Raw genomic sequence first — 21,677 nt, 5'->3', positions numbered from 1 at the left:
TATCACTCTGGTCCCATATTTATTTATTGCTTTTTTTGGGTCACACCCAGCAATGCACAGGGGCTACTCCTGGCTCATGCACTCAGGAATTACTCCTGGTGGTGCTCAGGGGACCATATGGGATGCTGGGTATCAAACCCGGGTTGGCCGTGTGCAAGGCAAACGCCCTACCTGCTGTGCTGTCGCTCCAGCCCCTACAACATATTTTAATGTAGTACAACAACAGCAACAGTATTTCTGAAAATCAGCTTTCTGGGGTGTTGCATCCTTGGTCGGAGACAGTAATAAGAATTTTAAAAAGTCAACAACAAGAGGCCCAGAGAAATGATGCAGTGAATTACAGGGCCTGCCTTGTAAGTGTATGAATGAATCCATGAGTTCAACTCCCCTGTGCCTCATGTGTTCCTAGAATATCCTGGAGGTTCTGTTTGAGGGTGGTAGATATGGCACAGGCATTTTCTACCCTCACTGCATCCAGGTTTAGTGTGAGTACCACAAAACAGGTGTGAACCCACTCCCCCACCCACCAACAAATACTGCAACTATAAAAAGGACTGTCTGAGTGCCACAGACTGGAAAAGCAATCTTTGGGGAGCACTGTTAGTGTGAGCACAATTACCTGTAACTTCTGTGTCTAATTTGAAAGTGTAGGCACTAGAGACAGAGAGAGAACAGCAGGCAAGGCTCTTGTCTTACAGAGTTGATCTGGGTCCCCTGAGCCCACCAGGAATGGTCCCTGAATGCAGAACTAGGAGTGAACCCTGGGCATCACTGTGTGTGGCCCCCAAACAAAAACCAAACCAAAAAAAGCAGTCTAAAAGCATGAGCCCTACCCAGCATGTATGTAACCACTGCAATTAAAGAGATGCAGACATCTTGGCCAGATTGGCGGGAACCACAATCTGATGTGTGAACCCTGATGAGCACTGTATCAACAGTGCAAGAACAAGAGTCAGCTGTGTGTGCAAATTCTGCCCCCCATGAGAACAATGAAGAGAAAGAAAGGAGGAGGGGAGAGAATAAAAATTATAGGATTTTTGAAAACAAAACTTTTGACACTAAAACCAAATTATTGTTATAACTGAATACTCTCTCATAGTAAACAAGCAAAGAAAATGACTGCAAATACAACTGTAGTTATTAGGGATGCAATTTCAGGGCCTGAGTGATAGTTAAAAGTACTGCAGCACATGTGCCCGGGTCCCATCTCCAATACCGCATGGTCCAATACCGCATGAGCTGGGGTGGCCTGAGCACTGCTAGAAGACCAAACAACAAAAAATAATTTATAACATTAACAATACTAACAATACAGCCCAGAGAGATAGTACAGGGGTTAAGGTGCCTGTCATATATGTGGTTTGACCCAAGCTTCGATCCCAACCACTGCATGTGGTCTGAGAAATGTCAGTAGTAATCCCTGAGTAGTAAAGCAGAAGAAGCACTGAGAATCAACAGTGAGCCCCCCGCCAAAACCCCAACATTGATATTAGATATTGTTATATATTATTTAGTCAGTATATTATACAACATGCTAGGTATTAAATATTAACAATATAATAACCAAAAAGAAAATCCCAGGTTATTGCCTTCCCATGAAAGAGGGTTATTGCCTTCCCACGAAAGAGGGTTCCCAAAATAGTGATGGCAATATGAATGATGGTATAATAAGGGCTGGTCAACAGAGAGAGGTCTGTCTGTTGAAGAAATTGATGATTTACAAACATCTTCTGATAGATTTCCAAATTCAAACTTCCCTGCACTATTTGTTTTTCTCTTGTAGTTGATTATGTTGAATTAGATTAGAAGTTCTACAATTCCAAAAAACAAGATACCTCCCAAATATACTGTTGTGATAACTGAGCTGGATAAGAAAGCTGCATCTTAAAAGTAAAGATATGCGAAAATGCAAAGCAAGTGGACTGATCAGGAAACAAAACTTAATCATCTGCTATCCCAGGAGACTTACACCTGAATTCCACTAAACATAGGCTTGAAGAGAAAGGCTGAAAAAAACCAAAACAAAACACAAAACCAAATCATAGAGGCAAAAAGTAGCCTAAGAAAGGCAAGGATGGTCATAGTACATCAGAGAAAATAAGTTTCAAACTAATAAAGATGGGGCTGGAGCGATAGCACAGCGGGTAGGGCGTTTGCCTTGCATGCAGCTGATCCGGGTTCGAACCCCAGCATCCCATATGGTCCCCTGAGCACCGCCAGGGGTAATTCCTGAGTGCAGAGCCAGGAGTAACCCTGTGCATCGCCGGGTGTGACCCAAAAAGCAAAAAAAAAAAAAAAAAAAAAAAAAAACTAATAAAGATAATGATAGAGATGGACAGTATTTAATAATTATCAATACGTAAAGGGACTTAATACTCATTAACAAATAGACACTCAATGAAAAGGTATCAAAATATAAAAACCTACTATTGGGCTGGAAAGAGACAATATCAACATAGTAGTGAAAAACCTTAACCCTGCACTCTACCCAAAATAAATAAAATTAGCAAAGTGCTTTAAATAAAGAGTTGGAAAATGTGTCAACTACATTCCTCTCTAGTGCACATGAAAAACATTACTGAAAACAGATAACATGCTGAGACAAAAAACAAGTGTCAAAGTCATGAAGATTGAAATCTTATCAAGAGTTTTTTCAGACTACAATAAAAAATAAAGAGAAATCAACCATTAAAAGCATGTGTGAAAATCCAACCATCTGGAGACTAACCAACGAGCTATAAAATTCAGCAACTCAGAAAATCAGAGAGGAAAATAAATACCTGGGGACAAGAAAGAAACGTCAATAAGCTTTCAGAAAGGTTCAGCAAAAGCAATACTAAGAAGGAAGTTAAATGCATCATAAGCTTACATAAAGACACAAAGCTAAAATTAAATCTAACCTTAAAAACCAATTAAACTAAGAATGTTTTCTGGAGAAAAAAAAACCCAAAAAACAAAACCAAGATGGACAAATCCTTAGCAAGGCTCTAAAAGGAAAAAAAAGAAGAGAAAACCTTCATAAATAGGATCATAAATGAAAGGGAAGCTGTAACAGATATCACCAAAATTACTATGGATCAAAAATACTACAATAAACAATTTTATGCTACTAAGTTGGAGAAACTAAGATGAATAAATTTTTAGAACCATGAAAACTTTGAATATTGAATCAAGAGGAAATAGGAAATTTCAATATGCAACAAAATTGAAAGATCAAATTAATCCTCAAATAAAATCTCGGGTTCCTGATTCAACTAGTCAATTCTACCACACTTTGAAAGATAACATCCTTCTTATTCTTTCAAAATAGTTGAAAAAACAGAAGTTTCCCAGATAGTTTCTATGACATTGAAAGCTGAGGTGTCACAAAAAATGAAAATTACAGATTTTCAAGTATAGATCTGGAAAGCCTCAAATATTAAGAGAACAAAATTCAACAATACATTAAAAGAATAATGACCAAGAGGAATTTATAACAAGGAAACAGGATGGTTAAATATATAAATCAATGTAAATACACCACACATCAGAAAAATGAAAAATAAAAATCACATGGCCATATAAGTAGCTGCAGAGAAAGTTTTAGATAACACTGAACACTCCTTTATGATAAAAACTTTCAACAAAATGGAAACAAAAAGAAGATAACATAGTAAAGGCCATATACAAAAAACCCACAGCTAACACCATACTCAAAGGCAAAAAAATTAAAGTTTTCCCTTTAAGATCAGTCTCAAGACTAGGAGGTCAACTTTCAGTGCTATACTGATTAGCGCTACTACAAGTCCTAACTAAAGCAACTAGGGAAAAAAAAAAGGGGATCAACATTGGAAAAGGTAAACTATCACTTTTTGCAGATGATCAGATTATTATTACTTACAGAAAAATATTAGACTTCACCAAAAACCTTTTAAAAAAAGTAAGGTATACAGTAAGGTGAGAAACTACAAACCAATACATAAAAATCTATTGCATTTCCATCTGCAAATGAGTGCAAGAAAATTTAAAAGAACAATTCTGATTATAAATGTATCAAAATAAATCAAGTACCTAACTACAAAAACATAGAGTCTATGTAGAATTACATATAGATTCTATGTAATCTAAAATAAAACAAAAGGACATGAAAAGTTTCACATTCATAGTAGAAAGAATTGGAAGAATTAACATGGTACCATGACTATCCTACCCAAATCATTGTATAGATTCAATAAAATTTCTATCAAAATTCCAATGGCATTCTTCAAGAACATAGAACAAACATGACTAAATTTCTATGGAGCCACAAAGTTCCTGAATAGCTAAAGCAACTCTGAGAAGAGACGGGAGGCATCACATTCCCCAACATTAAACTATATTATAAAAACTGTATTAAACATACATACATGAAAATAAAACAATATGGTACTAGAGTAAAAGCACTCAGATCAATGAAAATTCTTAATCCACACAAAAATAAACCCACACATAAATAGACCATTAATATATGACAAAAGAGCCAAGGGCAAAGTCTCTTCAACTAATGGTATAGGAAAACTAAACAACCACATGCAGAAGACAATGAAATTGGACAACTATGTCACACCACACATAAGACAAATGGAACCAAAGACTGAGGTATTAGGTCCAAGCCCAGAAAGTACACTAAAGGAAAGACAGGCAGAACACTACATGATAACGGCTTCATGATGTATTCAGGAATTTGATTAAAGAACCAGGGAAGCTAAAGCAAAAATAAATGGGATTATGTCAAATAAGAGACTTCCGTACTGTGAAATAAACTACTGCTGAAACTAAAAAGACATCCTACTGAATGGGAGAAATTATTCACACACCATACTTTATTAGATGTATTCTCATTTAATTAGAAGTATCCCCGTATTTCAAAAGATACCAAGATCTAAAACAACAACATAAAAAACCAACAGAACAACTCCATAAAAAAAAGGGAGGAGACATATAAACAGACATTTCTTCAATAATGGCTAGGAGATGGCCAACAGGCATACGTTAAAATCACAGATTATCAAGGAAATGTAAATCAAAATTGACAATGAGATATTACTCCACAGCAGTAATAAGAATGGCCTTTTTTTGGCGGGGGGGGGGAGAGGTTGGGTCACATCCAGCTGTGCTCAAGGCTCTCTGCACCCAGGAATCATTACTGGCAGGCTCGGGGGGACCATATGGAATGCCAGGGATTGAACCCAGGTTTGCCACATGCAAGGCAAGTTCCCTACCCACTGTATTATTTCTCTATCCCCCCAAAATGGCTTTTTTTGTTTGGTTAATGTTTTTCTAGTTTGTTTTTGTGCCATACCGAGTGATGCTCAAAGGTTACTTCTGGCAGTACTTGAGGGGGACCATATGGGATGCTGGGAATTGAACCCAGGTCGGCCACATGGCAAGGCAAATATCCTACCTGCTATACTATTGTTCTGGTCCCCAAGAATGGCTTTTGGGTTGTTTTGAGAATGGCTTTTATCAGAATGTCTAGAAACAACCAATGGTGATGTGGATGTAAAGTAAAAAGTGAAGATGTAAACTGGAAATAAATTTTCCAGATTTTGCTTGCATGTCATCAACCCTGGGTTTGAACCTTAGCACCCTGCACACAGAGTTAAGAGCAGCCTTGGAGTACCACTGGCTATGGCCCCCAAACCCAACTATTAAACCCTCTTCTTGGTTTGTTGAGTCATACCCGGTGATGCTCAGGAGTTACTCCTGGCTCTGCATTCAGGAATCACTCCTGGCGGTACTTGGGGGACCATATGGGATGCTGGGAATTGAACCTGAACTGGCCGCATGCAAGGCAAATGCCCTACCCACTGTGCTATCACTCCAGTCCCTCAAAAATTATTTTTAAAGTAGAAGGGTCAAGGAGCCAGAGAGATCAATAATACAGTGGTCATCGGGTTCAATCCCTGGTATCCCACTGCCAAAAGTAACTCCTGAACACCAGTAGGTGTAGCCCCCAAACTAAAAAACAAAAGGAAACAAACAGAAAACAAAAACAACCCATAAAGTAGGAGGATCAGAGAGATAATGCCCCAGTTCAACCTTGGGCGCCATGTGGTCCCAGGTGCAGCCCTGAAGACAGACCTCTATCACTTGCTAGATGTGGCCTTGAAGGCCCCAGAGCAAGCCCGGGTAGATCAAGAAATCCCCAGCACTGCTCGACCCAAGCAGCCTTGCATAGACTTGGGCCTCTGCATCCCTAGGAAGGGCCTCCAGGCTTTCGAACATCACCTGACAGGCCCCCTGGGCGTGGCTACTTACTAGCCATGTTTTTCTGTTAGACAGCTAGAAACAGACAAATACAGAGGTTGACGGTGGCTAAAACTTTATCCTAGGGCACATCCAGATAAACTACTAGGGGAGCACTCATTTGCCAAAGAGTTTAACTTAACCTGGCAGATATGCAGAAATCACAGTGCACAGGCAATGTTGCAGAAGGTGGGCTATGCTACCTGCTAAAGGATACATTCTCTCTCCCTCCCAACCACGCCCCCAACTCCCGTGCCACCACCCACCTCTCTCCCACACCCCGGGGTGCCGAGGGGCTCTAGGCACTGTCTGAGGGACCATGCAGTGCCAGGGATCAAACCTGCAAAGCATGTGCTCCGCCGCCTTAGACACATCTCCAGCCCAAGACATTCTGACTGTTACTGACTCTAAAACACGGGTAAGCCAGACATGACTCTTACTAAAATTATGAAAAGATAATGGTTAGTTCCGAAGATCCTTACTGCTTAAAATAATTTTGAACTGTCAAGAATATTTTGGAAATATAAATATCATTAATTTGAGGGAAAAACTTGTAAAATTTATAACCTATCTATATATGTAGTATGTATGGTGCTGGGGTTAGAACCAAGGACATCATTCATGCAAAGCAAATTTTCTACCTCTTAGTTATATCCCCAACCCAAAACTCTTAAAAGAAAAAAATATATAATTAAACTTATCTGCAAATTAAGTAGGCCACTAGTCAGGAATTTTTGACATTCTGATGGTTATTTTCTTAAATCCTAGATTAAAGCAGAGGTCTTACATACAGGAATATCCCTTAAATTGAGGATTAGCTGTACTTTAAAATTCTGAGAAAACAAGATTAGGGACCACAGAACATGCTGATCACTGGATTTTAGCCCAAAAGCAAGAAAAGTAACTATTTAGGAACCACTTCATATGAATGACCTAAAACAAAAACAAAAACACATGTACAGTGACATATACCTTGGAGGCATTTTGTATATTTGAAAGTTTCATTTGCAATTTTTAGACAATGGGGTAACTCTTTTGCAGGTTGCACTAAAATTTAAACACACCACTGAAGAAATCAGATTAGGAATTTCAGCATTCAACTGAAGTTTCTGGAAGTTAAGGAAAGTAGCCAATTAAAAATTAACTCAAGCACTGCTTCTTTTTCATGTTCAGAAAGCATATGATCATTAATGGCAAAAATAGCTTACCTGGGAGAGGGCTCTTTCGTGAACTTAAGTTCTGAGAATCCATAGTATCTTCTGTTTGTCCATCTGCTTCTACCTCAATTTTGTTCGGAATCTCTTTTGCATTCTCACTAAGGCAAGTTCTTATGTTATCATCCTCTTCTAAGACTCTCTGCACTGTGGTGGGAGTACTAGTAGTACCAATATTAGTGGAAGCAGCAGGAATGATGACTGAAATGGAAGGAGAAGCTGGAGGAGATGGAGGAAAGGAAGGAACTGCAGATGGAGTGATGGGGACTGGAATATGCTCCAATTTCATTTCTTCTGGGGTACTCTCCAGAATCTCCAATTCAAGAGTCAATGGCAATGCTTCCTGTTTTTCTATTTCTACAATGCTTTCCATGGCTGGTAATTTTTCACTCAGTCCATTCATTTCATTTATTAGGTTAGTACTAGCAATCAGTGGAATATCATTAGGAGCTACATCACACGGTTTCTTGAACATGTCATCATCAGTTTTATCTGTTGGGGAAGGATCCAATGTTTCTCTGCAAGATGCTGGGCTGGGTACAGGAAATGTATCTTCTTTTGAGGAAGAAAGTTCACATCTGTCATCTATTGCAGTGGTGAAGACAGGCTGGCTGCTGAGAGCGGCAGAGATGGGAGAAGTAACTGTATTCCTAGCAAGTGGAGAAACAGAGGCAGGTGACGGAGGCAGAGGAAGCTCTGGTAGTGGTTCTGCTCCAGCAGTGTCAGATGTCTGGCCTGCTTGTTCTTTCTTCTCTCCACTGAGGACTAGCCTAAGGACTGGGGAAGGAGACTTTAACACTGCATCTAGTTTTGTCTTCTCTTCTGGGGAAGGAAAAAAGAAAAAAAGAACAACTCTTGAATCACAGACCCTGTATAGCATTATCTTATAAGCCAACTATTTTCATTTCTTGCCCTAAACTGTGGGGAGTAAGAGACAAAAATATTGCACTAAATATTCAAAGAATAATTACACTTTATTTTCTAGTTATATATTTCCTATATAATACATATAAAACTTATTTTGGAGCAGGAGCAAAAATCAGTTCACCAAATGATTACATTTAGAATACAACAGATAAAGCTAATCAAAATGGAAGTAAAACCATACTTGGGATGGAACTGGGTTTTCTCTTTAAGTTAGACACTAGTTTTCTACCAATGTTATGTTACAATGACAGAACAGATAAAAGGAAAATAACAAGATTACAGAGTGACATCATTTATGATCTCCATGTCTGCCATTGTGGCACCTTCTTTTAATGAGCACATATTGCTTACATTGAAATTCTTTTTCTTTAGGGGAAGAAGGGTTGGGCAACACCTGAGAGTGCTCGGGACTTACTCCTCTTTGCTCAGGGGATCACTCTTGCCAGATTTGAGGGACAATAGGAGGTGCTGGGGATCAAACCTAGGTCTGCTGCATGCAAGGCAAATGCTCAACCTACTTACTAGCTTTTCTGGTCCTGAACAGAAATTCTTAGGAATTTCTTAACATGAAATTTATAAATGAACTTTTCTTTTCTCAAATAGGACATGTAACCAGTGATAATGTTAAGGTAATAAAAATGGAATTCAATCTGTTTGGGGGCCATATCCAACAATACTCAGGGACTAACTCCTGGCTCGGTGTTCAGAGGTCACTCCCAGCAGTGCTTGGAGATCGTGTGGTGTTAAGAGATCAAATCCAGGTCTTCCTTATGCAAAGTATGTGCTCCAGCCCAAGGAGCTATCTCCCTTGCCTTTATTCTGTATTTACTTAAAAAATAAAATGCATCAACACACACACACACACACGCACACACACAGAGCACTTAACATATATGACTCAAATATCTGATAACGATACATGTGTTTTTATAGACAGAGTCATAAGTAAGGTGCCAGAAAATACAAACATTAATTCATGAAGATTTCCATATTTTAAAAATTCTAGGAAATCTGATATGTGATTTATTCCTGGTAACATAAAGCCAAAAAAGATTTAAACTGGTCTCCAGCCTTTTATTTCCTCACGTGATAAACTCACTATGAAAATAGATACTCATCAGTTTGCCCATCAAATGGAAACAGAAAATTTAAACACTACTAAAAGAGACTTTATTTTCTTTACTAAAAGTATCTATACCTCAAAGAAAATGAATTTTCACAATGAGTGTTAAGTAAGTCTATAATACAGATTTCTGGGGGTGGGGTCACACCTAGTTATGCTCAGGATTTACCCTGGCTCTCAGGGAACCATATGGGATGTTGGGGATCGAACTCGCTTTGGCTGCATGTAAGGCAAACGTTTTACTAGATTTACTACTGCTCCAGAATACTTTCTTTTAAGCAGAGAAATAATACATAATTCTATTATTTAGTCTATTATATTTTATTCTATTTTTTAACCTTTCTGATTAAGTGGTTAAGTTAAAGACTAACTTACTGCAACTATATTCACTCCAACTACACTAAATTCACTTTAATTTATGGGAATAAATAAAATAAGGATAGGCTCTTATTGCCAAATCCCTCACACTAAGAAGCAAAACTACCTCACAGAAATACATGTCTCTGTATTACACACACATCTGTGGCATACATATAATAAAAATATATCAAGATAGCTCTGATAAATATTATTTTAAACTTTCTGGAGTAACTTCTACAGAGGTCAGTCAGGGTACATGTTTTATGACCACTGAATGAGGCCTAGGTGCACTAAAGAACAGAAAACAGTAATTTTTTCATTAACATTCTTCAATTATTAATTTGGGGAAATAAAAATTATGTTGCTACAAAAAATAAGCACATCTAGAATTGAAATTCTATATATTCTGAGAGAAACTACCACCAGTGAAGAAATAAGAAACAAATAAAGTCAATTATTTTGAGAGCTCCTCATACTAAAACAACTCCTTTAAAATTTAGTAAACTTTTTTTTTTTTTTAGCTTTTTGGGTCACACCTGGCAATGCACAGGGATTCCTCCTGGCTGTGCACTCAGGAATTACTCCTGGCGGTGCTCAGGGGACCATATGGGATGCTGGGATTCGAACCAGGGTTGGCCGCGTGCAAGGCAAACGCCCTACCCACTGTGCTATTGCTCCAGCTCCCAAAATTTAGTAAACTTTTAATACAGAAATCTAAAAATTGTTACAGAGTAGATCTAAATGAAGAACATTTAATTTGTCTCCCTAAAACTTTTATAGTTATGAATAGGCTCTGTAGGGTCAGGCATGTGATTCAGTGGTAGAGTACTTTGCATTTGTGAAGCCCTAGGTTTGATTCCTGGTACCACATGGTATCCTGAGCACTGTCAAGAACAATTCCTCCCCATCAAGCTGGGAGTAGTTCCCAAACATATGCGAATATGACCCCTAAAACAACAACAAAAGAGTATGTTTTGCAGATACACTGATATACTATACTGTAATGTTCTAGAATCTAACATTCTGCATTTGTTTATATCATTTGGTCATCTTTAGGAATATATGGAAATTTCATCCTTGAGAATATTTTTTCTTATATTGTAGTCATGAAGAATGAATAAAGATAGAGGCTGGAATATTTGAGGCAATACTAGCTCTAAGAGCAAAGGGGAGAAGTAAATGTTTAACAATGAGGGCTTCTGGTTGTATTATGCCATCATAGAAAACAGGCTCTTGAAAGTTATTAAAGACTGAAAAATCATTTGAAATGTGTTCTCTAAAAAATGACATAAAACTATGCAGAGAATAAATAATTTGGTAATAAAATTAGCTTATATGCATATGAAAAAGTTTGAAATTATGTAGTCTACTGCAATGGCTCTGACTAGTAGTTATTTTTTCCTCTTAACTTATTCTCTACTTCTCTAATGAATGTTGTAAGAAAAAAGGGCTGGGAGTATGGCTCAATGTAAAGTGAATGTCCTGGGTCTGATGCCCAGGAGGAGGAAAATTCTACTCCCATTAATATCTTTTGATACTGAAACCGACCACCGGATAGGTGTCTTTTGGCTATGATTAGTCTCACAATTCAGTGGGAGCAACTGTCACTTAATGGGTAGAGGCCAAGAATGCTAAGAATATAGGCCTGTCCTGAATGCCAGAAGAGCCCCCAACTGAACTACATCACAAAAATTGTATCACTTGTCACTTGATTAATAAACATAATCAATTTTAAAATCGACTGAATTAAAACAGAAAGTAGTTGTTGAAAATATAATAAATTTTTAATTACTGAATATATAAATTACACCAAGTGATTTCAAAAGGCACTCAGACTAAGGTACAAATAATACTGATTTGAATTTAATTCCATATTATATCAATATACTATGCTGAACACATTTTTCTCAAATAATACTCAACGATAATCACCTTTAACTGTCCATACGTGATCAATACTAACTGAAGATTTTAAAATTCATTCATTAGTCTTTTTATTAACTAAGATAAGGTCTCCTTGTGTCTTCATAAAGAAATGAATGGGTTAATGTTACATTTGTTTGGAAATTTGATATTCATGCAGCCATTACAGCTGTTCATTATTAAAAATTCTAAGAAAACCAGAAGCCTTATAATGACAGATAACAAGGCCAGAGAGAGTAGAGTTTAGGGAGCTTGTCTTACATTCGGTCAATTCTGGGCACCCCATTATGGTCCCTCAAGCACTCCCAAGTGTTACTCTAAAGTATAGTTGAAGCACTCTTGACGAAGACCCAGGAAGAGTCTCCGAGCACCACTGGGTGTGGCCCTAACATTCTCCCAATAATAATGTGAGATAATAGTTATTAAGCATTTAAGTACAAGGAATTAGGTTAAGCAACATACTTACAGAGCCTCCTATAATTCTTAGGACCACCACTATGGTAGGAACTACTATGGAGTTGGGGAAGTTCAAGGAAAAAAGGAGGATAACTTGGAATTCTCATACCCAGTACAAACTTTTCACCGAGAGTGAAAAATACCATCTTATTGCTTTCTGCAGTGTTTCTAGGGGAGTAATAAAGGAAACTTTTAAAAGTGCATGTTTTTTGCATCTTTAATTTCCAAAGTAATCTACAATTAAAAATATTTAAAAAATTCCTGACTATAAAAAATTTTTTGGAAAATGGTAAGCCCTTTTCTAATGCAGTTTTAAATGCTACTCTCTCTTTTCTTTCTTTCTTTCTTTCTTTCTTTCTTTCTTTCTTTCTTTCTTTCTTTCTTTCTTTCTTTTCCTTCCTTCCTTCCTTTCTTTCTTTCTTTCTTTCTTTCTTTCTTTTCCTTCCTTCCTTCCTTTTTTTCTTTCTTTCTTTTTTAAAGCAATCTGGCTCAGAGAGAAAAGAGTGCAGAGGTTAAGGGGCTTGCACTGCATGCAGTTGATCCCAGTTCAATTCCTGGCATTAAACATGCCCTTCCCAGCTCTGAAAGGAGTGACCCATAAGCACAGAGCCAGGAATTAAACCCTAAGCACAAGTAGGTGTGGCACCTCCAAAATAAACAATTAATAAACAAAAATAACCTAACTTTAAAAACAATTCTATAATACCACAGTTAGAAGAAAAGCTTTCTGGAGTAAAGCTGGTACTAAAAAAACAATAGTCTCAAATGTTACTTATAAGTTTTATAAAATATAATATATAATGTAAGTTTTTCAATTCTCATACCTATATCATAATCAATTTTAAACATTCATCATTTAAATTTCTACTAAGAATAAAAACTGAGAGAAACCCAAACTGAATTCTGGACCTAAATATAACAAAATCTAGAATGACTAATCATATAAAAATCTTGGCAAGTCAAAGCTAGAATCATCGAGGCATTTTATGAATTATTTAAACTCTGATCTGATGACACAGGAAGTCTCCATAGAGGATATAGGTCAAGTCTGTTCTGCATAGAAAGTATTCAGTATGCTTAGCATAATTCTACCTTCATAAGAACTGCAAAATAAAATTTTGAAGGGAATACCCTGAAAATTATTCTCCACTCAATTGAAAACATTCTGAATTTTGACATAAAAACTGCTTTATCACTGGGATTAGAAACTGGCCCTCCACTTTAAACATAGTCCTGTTATGTAAATCATCTTATTAAAAAATTTAGAAGATGGTTTATTAAATCAGTTGTTACTAATAAAAAGCTTATAGTCAGGGATGTAGCTCAATGGCAGAGCACATGCTTCACATGTTTGGGATACTGGGTTTGATTCTAGGTTTTATTCTGTTTTGTGTTTTGGGTTTTTGTCTTAAAGCAGCCACCTCCAACTTTGAATACCACCAGAAGAGGTATTTGACAGAGCAACTTTTAGAAGCATGTCAAATTAGGATTCAGTGTCCTATAAAACAAAAATGACATACAATTTGTCTTTGGTTCAAATTTACTAGGCTCCTCAGTACTCAAGGAAACACTGCATTATCTTGATTATGTTAAAGAGCATTGAAATTATACTTTAAACATTTTAAAGTGTGATTAATTTATAGTTCAGCAGAAACCAATTACGTTAAATATCTCCACTCTGATTTTGTGGCAATTCCCCAATTCTTTTCGTAAAATAATTCTTAGAAAATAAATTTACTAATAATAGCCAGTTAGAAAAATACTATGAGTTCTGGAGGAAAGACTAGTTCAAGAAAATAGAAAATACATATGACTTCTATTCATTCTTAGAATGAAATCAGAAATACTATAAAACCATGTTGAAAGTCACTTGTGTTACCCTACACCCAGTGAGCAACAGTCCTCAAATTTAGCTGAGATAAATCTAAACTCAATTGGTCAATAAAAACAGACTGATATCCTACTTTCTGGCATGAAATTTCCCATAAGAGTTTTCTATTTGTAGTCCAAGAGGAAGTGTGTGTCCTTACTTCAGTAAGGAGTGAAAAATCATACTGTTTTTACACCTGTTGAATTTGACACTTCAAATGTTCACAGTCAACAGGAGTAGAAAAAAGTACAATTCTTGGAGCAACAATAACGGCTATAATTTACGAAACACTTTTCATTTACTAGACATATCCCCACAACAGCTGTGAGGCAGGTCTTCTTTGGTCTGTAAGTAAAGAAACCAAGATAGACAATATAAGAATTCACTCCAGACAAAACATCCTGATGGAGCAAGAATGTGAACTCTATACTTATTTCCAACTGAGCCCATATACAAGCCAAATTCATAAAAAGAAATAAATTTGTTTAATGGCAAGACAACACAGGGCCACATTGACTCCATCAGTAAAAGCATGCTGTTCTTTGTAAAGCAACACATACTTCAAGCAGTTCCCCCAAACATGTCCTTTAGTTTTTAATTGACTCTTTGGCTTTTTTGGACCAAACCCAGTGGCACTCTGGGGTCACTCCAGGTGGTGCTCAGAGAGACACGCAGTGCCAAAGTCTGAACCTAGGCCTCCAGCATACATGGAGCTCTCGCTCTGTCCCCCAACCTTGTTTTGTGATTTTCCAGTGTAATGCAGCTGAGCTTTTACCTGTAAGTACATATTGGTAGTAAGGCTTTCATGCAATGTGGAATGATTTTACTTTGACTTTCCATCTCAAAGGTTTAATTTAATTTTCATTTGAGGGCCTCCCCAGCAGACCACCAGGGCCACGCCAGCAGTGCTGGGGGGCGGGGCACTAGAGTTAACACTCAGAGGTGCTCAGAAGGCCATGTGGTCTGGGGCTTGTGCACCAGCCAGTGTTGTTCCACCACTGGTCTGCAGACTCGCGTGCTGTCCTGAAGATGAAGAAGGCTGAAAACCACCGAGTCCACCGCCTGGGCTGTAACTACCGGTCCACCAACAGGACAGGTATCCACAGTTGTGAAAAGGCTGAAGAATGCTGTCTAGCCCTTAGAGCTACCTCACCAGTCTCCAACCCTTGTTTTAATAAGTGGGTATCTAAATAGTTATCAGATGTCTTACTCTTAAAAGCTGAGGGCAACAATATTAATTAATAAAAAAGACTAAAGGTAAGAGGGAGGAAACAGTCATACACAAACCTTGCTTCTGGTCGCTAGCTGCAGTGACAGGGGTGCTGGCAGCAAGATGAGCGCTCTCCACAGTCCCATAACCCACAGGGCTGTGCTCAGGGACCTGGCTGGGCAGCTGCTGGGATTTGAAGTACAAAAAAGGGTGATAATGAGCGTGCGAACATAAAAACTAGCAACATGGAACCCAAGCAAGTGGGGAAGACAGAGCAGGGCAAGAGATTAAAAACATTTAAAGGAAAGCAAGGGAAAAAAATAGAGAGACCAATTTAATAAATTCAAAAGTACAATGGAAAGACAGGGAAGAAAAGGAAAGTAGCAGCAGGAAGGGGAAGGAAAAGAAATGATTACTATTAACCACAGCAAGAGAAGACAGCACAACAATCATTAGTACAATGCATCTTCAGGTGTTCCTTCTAAGGACAAACACTTCAGCTAAAATAAATGTCTCTGAGAGGGAATATAACATCCTCAAAGTCAAAAACCAAAGGGATTTGGTCAATTTCACTTATAAATTATCCAGCAGAGTAATCTGCCAAATTAAAAAAAAATGAGGCAGGTTCTAAAACCACTTATTCAAGAAAATAACAATGAAGTGTGATTCCTTTCATTTGCCCATATAATCACACAGGCGAAAAACAGAATAATTAAAGGTACTTTCACCTTAAATTAATAGATTTGGGGTCAAGAATAGTATCTTTTCATTGACAGGAATCTAAGAACAATGTCTTATTTTTCAACACTAAGAAGAAACTCTTGTTCTCATTCAGCCAATACACTGTAATAAAAAAATTCCCATCAGACTCCTAGCAAAATAGGTTGAAAAAATTAGTCATTGTTCAACTTAGAGGGAACAAGTATAACACAAGAAAGGACAGGAACATTAACGTTTATCACATTCCAGGCAGGTATTTGTACAGGATTTGAGGGTTACACGAAAGCCACGAAACAAAGCAGTGTCTCTCCTCGGAGATCTAAGGTCAGTATCTGAATAGCTATAACCTTCTACTTATTCAATTATATCAGTGCTATCAGAGCAAAGTTCCCATACACTTGTAATTTTGGTTTGTTTTGTTTTAGACAGCAGGGGAAAATGAAGGTTTGGGTAACTTGGGATGAAAAGGGCAATTTAAAATTAGAAACTGACAAAAAATATTTTTATCAGTAGAAACAACATTCACCATAAGTCACTAAATGAACATAAAAATGTTTTCCAAAATGTACAAGCAATTTATAAATGACTATATATATGCAATTTATACTCTCAACTATATACTTGAGGAATAGAGAAATGCTATTATTTAATCTTATTAACAAATCACTAAAGTGCTCATATTCCCACAACTTTTTATAAATATTACAAAAATTTTATTTTCATATAAAAATACTAGTTATTTTAAAATTTTGAATCATGGAAAAATAATTAGTATTGACATTGTTATTCTACTTTGAATCCTTAGTTCCAGTGGAAAAATATTAAAATGCAAATCTATAAATGAAAATACAGACTTCAAGTCTAAAACAGATCTAGAAGAAAAAAACTTTAAATTGGTGTTTAGTATTTGTTTAGCAATTATTAACATATCCCAGGGAAAATGTTCTGTAAAGTATCATTTAACTGAAAGAAAGGAAATACTATTAATTCCAACTGCTTGGGAAATTAACCAAAAACTGGGTAATGACTAAGATATCAAAATGATATTTACATAGATAAGGTGAGATGTATAAATTGCTAAAAATACCTTCAATTATATTAAAGTGACAACTGAACTTTTTGTTTGTTTTTGAGCCATATCAGGGGGTGCTCAGGGATGACTCCTGACAGAGTGCTCAGGGGTCACTCCTGATGGTGTCTGCGAGATCATGCACAGTCAAAGATCAAAGAAGGTCTGTGACCAGAAAACATGCACTCAGTCTGTCGAGCTATGATCTCTCTGGCTCTGGCCAAACATTCTTAAATTAGCAAAGTACTGGAAGGATTTTCATATATAACACAGATTCACAAAGAGGATGTAACAAGTCATAGTTCCAAATCCAAGTACACAGTATATAGTTAAATAGCCACAAAATGCCCAGCTTCCTTGACCATGGAATGAAGAGGAACTAAATCCCTCTGCTGCCTTTCAGTCTTCTTTTTCTCCTTTTGGTGGTGCTGGGCATCAAACCCAAACCAACTTTACCCCAGCTAAGCACGTGCTCTACTGCTGAGCCACACTCTCTAGTTCTCTTTCAACTCAGACATACTCAAAGCCTATACAACCAAAAATGAGAGTATAGACATGTACTTTAATACTTTTAAATCAATTTAAACTTAAAATAATCTTCTCAAACATCAGCTTATCGTCTGACTTTTGAGTCATACTCAGCACTGCTCAAGGGACCACTCCTGGAGGAGACCGAGAACCACCTGTAGTACCAGGAATCGAACCCAGGCTGGCCAGAGGCACGGCAAGGCCTGGCCTGCTGTACCCTTTCTCTGGCTCCAGGTTATCCTCTAATTTCATCTCTGCTACTAAATGAAATAATAAGTCACTAATAAGAGTTCCTTATTATTTACAAAGCACAATCATTACTTATCAATTAAGAAAAAAAATCAGAAAACACTGATACAATGACTCAAAACATCACATCCAAAGTTGTGTGCATTTTGATCCTTATAAGGAAATAAAGCTCTTGGGAAGCTAGAGAATTTAGACGTACACCAGCTACACCATCAGGGATATAGTTAATGGATTTCTATGTCACTATAGTTCAGTCACAACCATTAATGGTGGGAACAAAATTTACAAAATGTGGAAACAAATTTACAAAATCCTGAAAGGGCAATTAGTATAAAAATAAAAAATAATTCAGCAAAGATGCTTGGGAAGCCAGAGTTGAAAGGATAGATCTGATGCTGCAACTCCATGTTGATAAAACAATTCGTAATTCATGTTAATGATATTCTCTACTTCCTAATGTTCTCAAAATCAAGGTTCTGATTGGCAGAAAGAAAAGAAAAACCCGTCACTTTTCAACTAAAGAGATAAAACTACTTAATATATGGCATGAGATTAGAATCTAAGAAATAAATTTTCTTTATAATTCTACCCGAGAATCTATTATAGATATAGAATCTATATAGATACAGAATCTATTGAAGATTTATATGTTAACTTGGAATACTGACTTTAAAGGGTTATAGATAGATCTAAGCCCAAACACTAAAAGAATTTTCCTTTCAAGAATAATTACCAATAGGTAAAAGTGGCAAGCTTTAAATATTCCTGAGCCCAAGTTACATCCAGATTTTTCTATGGCCCACAGTTTTTCTATGGCCCAGAAAGGGGCCACTTGCCTTTACTATCAATTTTGATCTACTATGTCAGATACTATGAGTGATGCAGTCTTGACCCTGCACCTGGCTGTCTTCACCGGGGCCCCTTGGAGGGGAGAGGTTGCATTTCCCTCCCCGCCCTGAGTAGAGCCTTGACAGTTGAAGATCTCCAGAACCCAGCCACAATCATGCTCAAGGCCACTCTCCCCATGCTCAGACGAAGCCTCATGCATGAAGGAACCGGCAGAGGAACCCAGGTGTGTGGGACCCGGGGCCGAGATCTCCAAGGCTGCTCAGATCGGGACTGGGCCTCTTCCACCCAGATCCCCCATTTTCCAGTAGCTGGGCAGTCACACCCAGAACTGCCCCCATAAATGGCCAACATCCAGAGACTATAAAATCAAGCTCCTCTAATAGCCTAGTTCTCCCTCTTGGAGAACCTGACAAGCTACCAAGAATCTACTGCCCACTCGGGAGAGCCTGGCAAGCTCCCCTGGCATATTCATATCCCAGATACATTAACAGATATATACATACCTCTCGGAGAGCCCAGCAAGCTACCCATGGCATATTCAATATGCCAAAAACAATAACTATAGGTCTCATTCCCCTAACCCTAAAAGAGCCTCCAATCATTGGGAAAGACGAGTAAGGAGAGGCTGCTAAAATCTCAGGGCTGTGTAATAGAGATGTTACTGGTGCCAGCTCGAGTAAATCGACGAACAACGGGATGACAGTGACAGTGATGACAGATGCTTAACTACATAGGAAGACTCAGCAAACTCAGAGACTACATGCCCATCTAATTTATTTATTTTTTTACTGTCCATGTTACCTTTTATTTACATTTAAAAATAATTGTGAGAAGGAATCAAAACATAAACTTGATATATGAAAATTAAATTCAAATTTTTTTAAAAGTCCATAAGTACTAAATGGAACAGCCACACCCATGCATATGCATGTATATACTCTCTATGGCTGCCTTCACATTACAATGGCAGATTAGAATAATGGTGTGTGTGTGAGAGAGAGAGAGAGAGAGAGAGACAGAGAGAGAGAGAGAGAGACAGAGAGACAGAGAGAGACAGAGTGAGCAAAGTTAAAAATAGTTATTATCGAGGCCAGAGAGATAGTACAGCGGGCAGGGCATTTGCCTTGCACGCAGCTGATCCAGGTTCACATCCCATATGGTCCCCCAAGCACTGCCAGGAATGATATCTGAATGCAGAAACAGGAGTAATCCTTGAGCATCGCAGGGTGACCCAAAAAGCAATAAAATAAACATTAAAAATATTGTTGTTATATGGTCCTTTACAAAGTCTTCTGGGCGGGAAAGTAGTTCAACAGCAGAGCACTTTTTGTATGTGTAAGGCCCTCAGCTCCATCCATTGTAATTCACTGAGAACCAGAGGTTACAAATAGTTATACAGATAATACCATGATAGTAACCCTAAGCCTCTTAGCAGAAGAGGCTATTTGAACGCTTCACTTTAATTTTAGGTATAACAGACTTTTCAAAGTGTCAGTGACTATGAAATAATCCTTATAATAAATAACTCATGAACTTAAATATATAAGACTAAAGTGATTATTGATGGGAGATTTCTCCCAATTAATCCCGTAACGGTATGTGTAGTGTTGTGTGTGAACTTGTACTTTATCAAGTGAAACATAAGAAAGAATACACTACCAAGTTAATCATTTAATCAATAGAAACAATTTAAACAATCATTTAAACAATATATACAAACAAAGGGATTACAGATTTTTTTTTCTCTTGGTTTTGTGCTGGAATTGAACGCAGGGTTTCACAAATGCAATATAAGAGCCCTACCACTGAACGCCAGAGCCTAGGGTTTTCTTCTTTATGTGCAGGAGTATTTTGAGGAAGCAACAATAAGCTTTCAAAGAACCAATGTGCAGATGGGTATAAGGCAGGCACAAAGGAAAACAGTGGAGAGAAGCATTTCAGGCAAAAGAACAGCACACGAGGAAGGCCAATGGAAAAATGGGAAAACTATACTATATAATCAACCAGGTGGAGGCTGGGGGAGAGGAACACAGACATGGTTGGGGAACTTAGAGCAAAACGAGGCAAGCAGGCATTAGGTTTGACAGTGTATTACAGGCCACACCAAGGGGTTTAATTTTTATTCCTACAGTATATGAGAAGCCCAAAGACAGGTTTTAAATAGCACTGTGACATGATCACATTTATGTTTTCAAAAGACCATTCTTCTCATTCAAATGTGCTGTATAAAGAAACATACTGAATAAGCAATGGGATTAACCACGACTGATGATATATGGGAAAAAAACAATGGCCTAAGAATCTGGCCACAGAACTGAATCTATTAAAGGGGGAGGAGAACCAGAGGACCTAAACGGAGAGTTTATGGAGCTACTGAGTTTATGGAGAAGCAACACTGTATTCTTGAAACAAATATCAAAGTGAGCACTATTCTAAATACTTAGAAACTTTTTTTTTGGCTGTTTGGATCACACCCTGATGATGCACAGGGGTTGCTCCTGGCTTTGCATTCAGAACTACTCCTGGAAGTGCTCAGGGGACCGTATGGGATGCTGTGGCTCGAACCTGGGTCGGCCGCATGCAAGGCAAACACCCTACCTGCTGTACTATCTCTCCAGCCCCTATACTTAGAAACTTTTGCCTAAATACTTAAAAAATAAATCCTTTGTGGGGTACAGGGGTGGGTGGGTGTTGGGTCACACCTGGAGGGCTCTGTGTTCAGGGGAACATATGCAGTGCTGGGGATCAAACACCTGGATAGGCTATGGGACAAGCAACCTTAACCCCTCTACTATTTCTCCAGTTCCTTAAATTAAAAAAATTAAAAAGTAATTCCAACTACTGCATGGAGAACTACCAGGCTGATTACTACATGACTGACCTGGGTTTGATCTCTGGCACCCCACACGGTC

At 37.8% G+C, this 21,677-nt stretch overlaps 1 protein-coding gene across 17 annotated transcripts in view; it reads right to left on the bottom strand.

Annotated features, from left to right (window-relative positions):
* EIF4G3 (eukaryotic translation initiation factor 4 gamma 3) overlaps nucleotides 1-21,677 on the bottom strand; it is a 362,305-nt gene that overhangs the window by 121,515 nt on the left and 219,113 nt on the right. For 12 of the 17 annotated variants that reach the window (XM_055137462.1, XM_055137456.1, XM_055137458.1 and 9 more), the window contains 2 exons: nucleotides 15,428-15,536; nucleotides 7,476-8,303 (listed from right to left, as the gene is read on the bottom strand). In XM_055137462.1, the coding sequence (XP_054993437.1) occupies nucleotides 7,476-8,303; nucleotides 15,428-15,536 (937 nt within the window). The remainder of the gene's footprint in view (nucleotides 1-7,475; nucleotides 8,304-15,427; nucleotides 15,537-21,677) is intronic. The other 5 variants (XM_055137457.1, XM_055137464.1, XM_055137467.1 and 2 more) reach the window with 1 other exon arrangement.

This window comes from Sorex araneus, chromosome 5 (assembly GCF_027595985.1).
Source record: "Sorex araneus isolate mSorAra2 chromosome 5, mSorAra2.pri, whole genome shotgun sequence".
Taxonomy (NCBI): Eukaryota; Metazoa; Chordata; class Mammalia; order Eulipotyphla; family Soricidae; genus Sorex; species Sorex araneus.
Note: the sequence above shows the minus strand (reverse complement) of the source record. Positions and strands in the feature narration are given on the sequence as shown.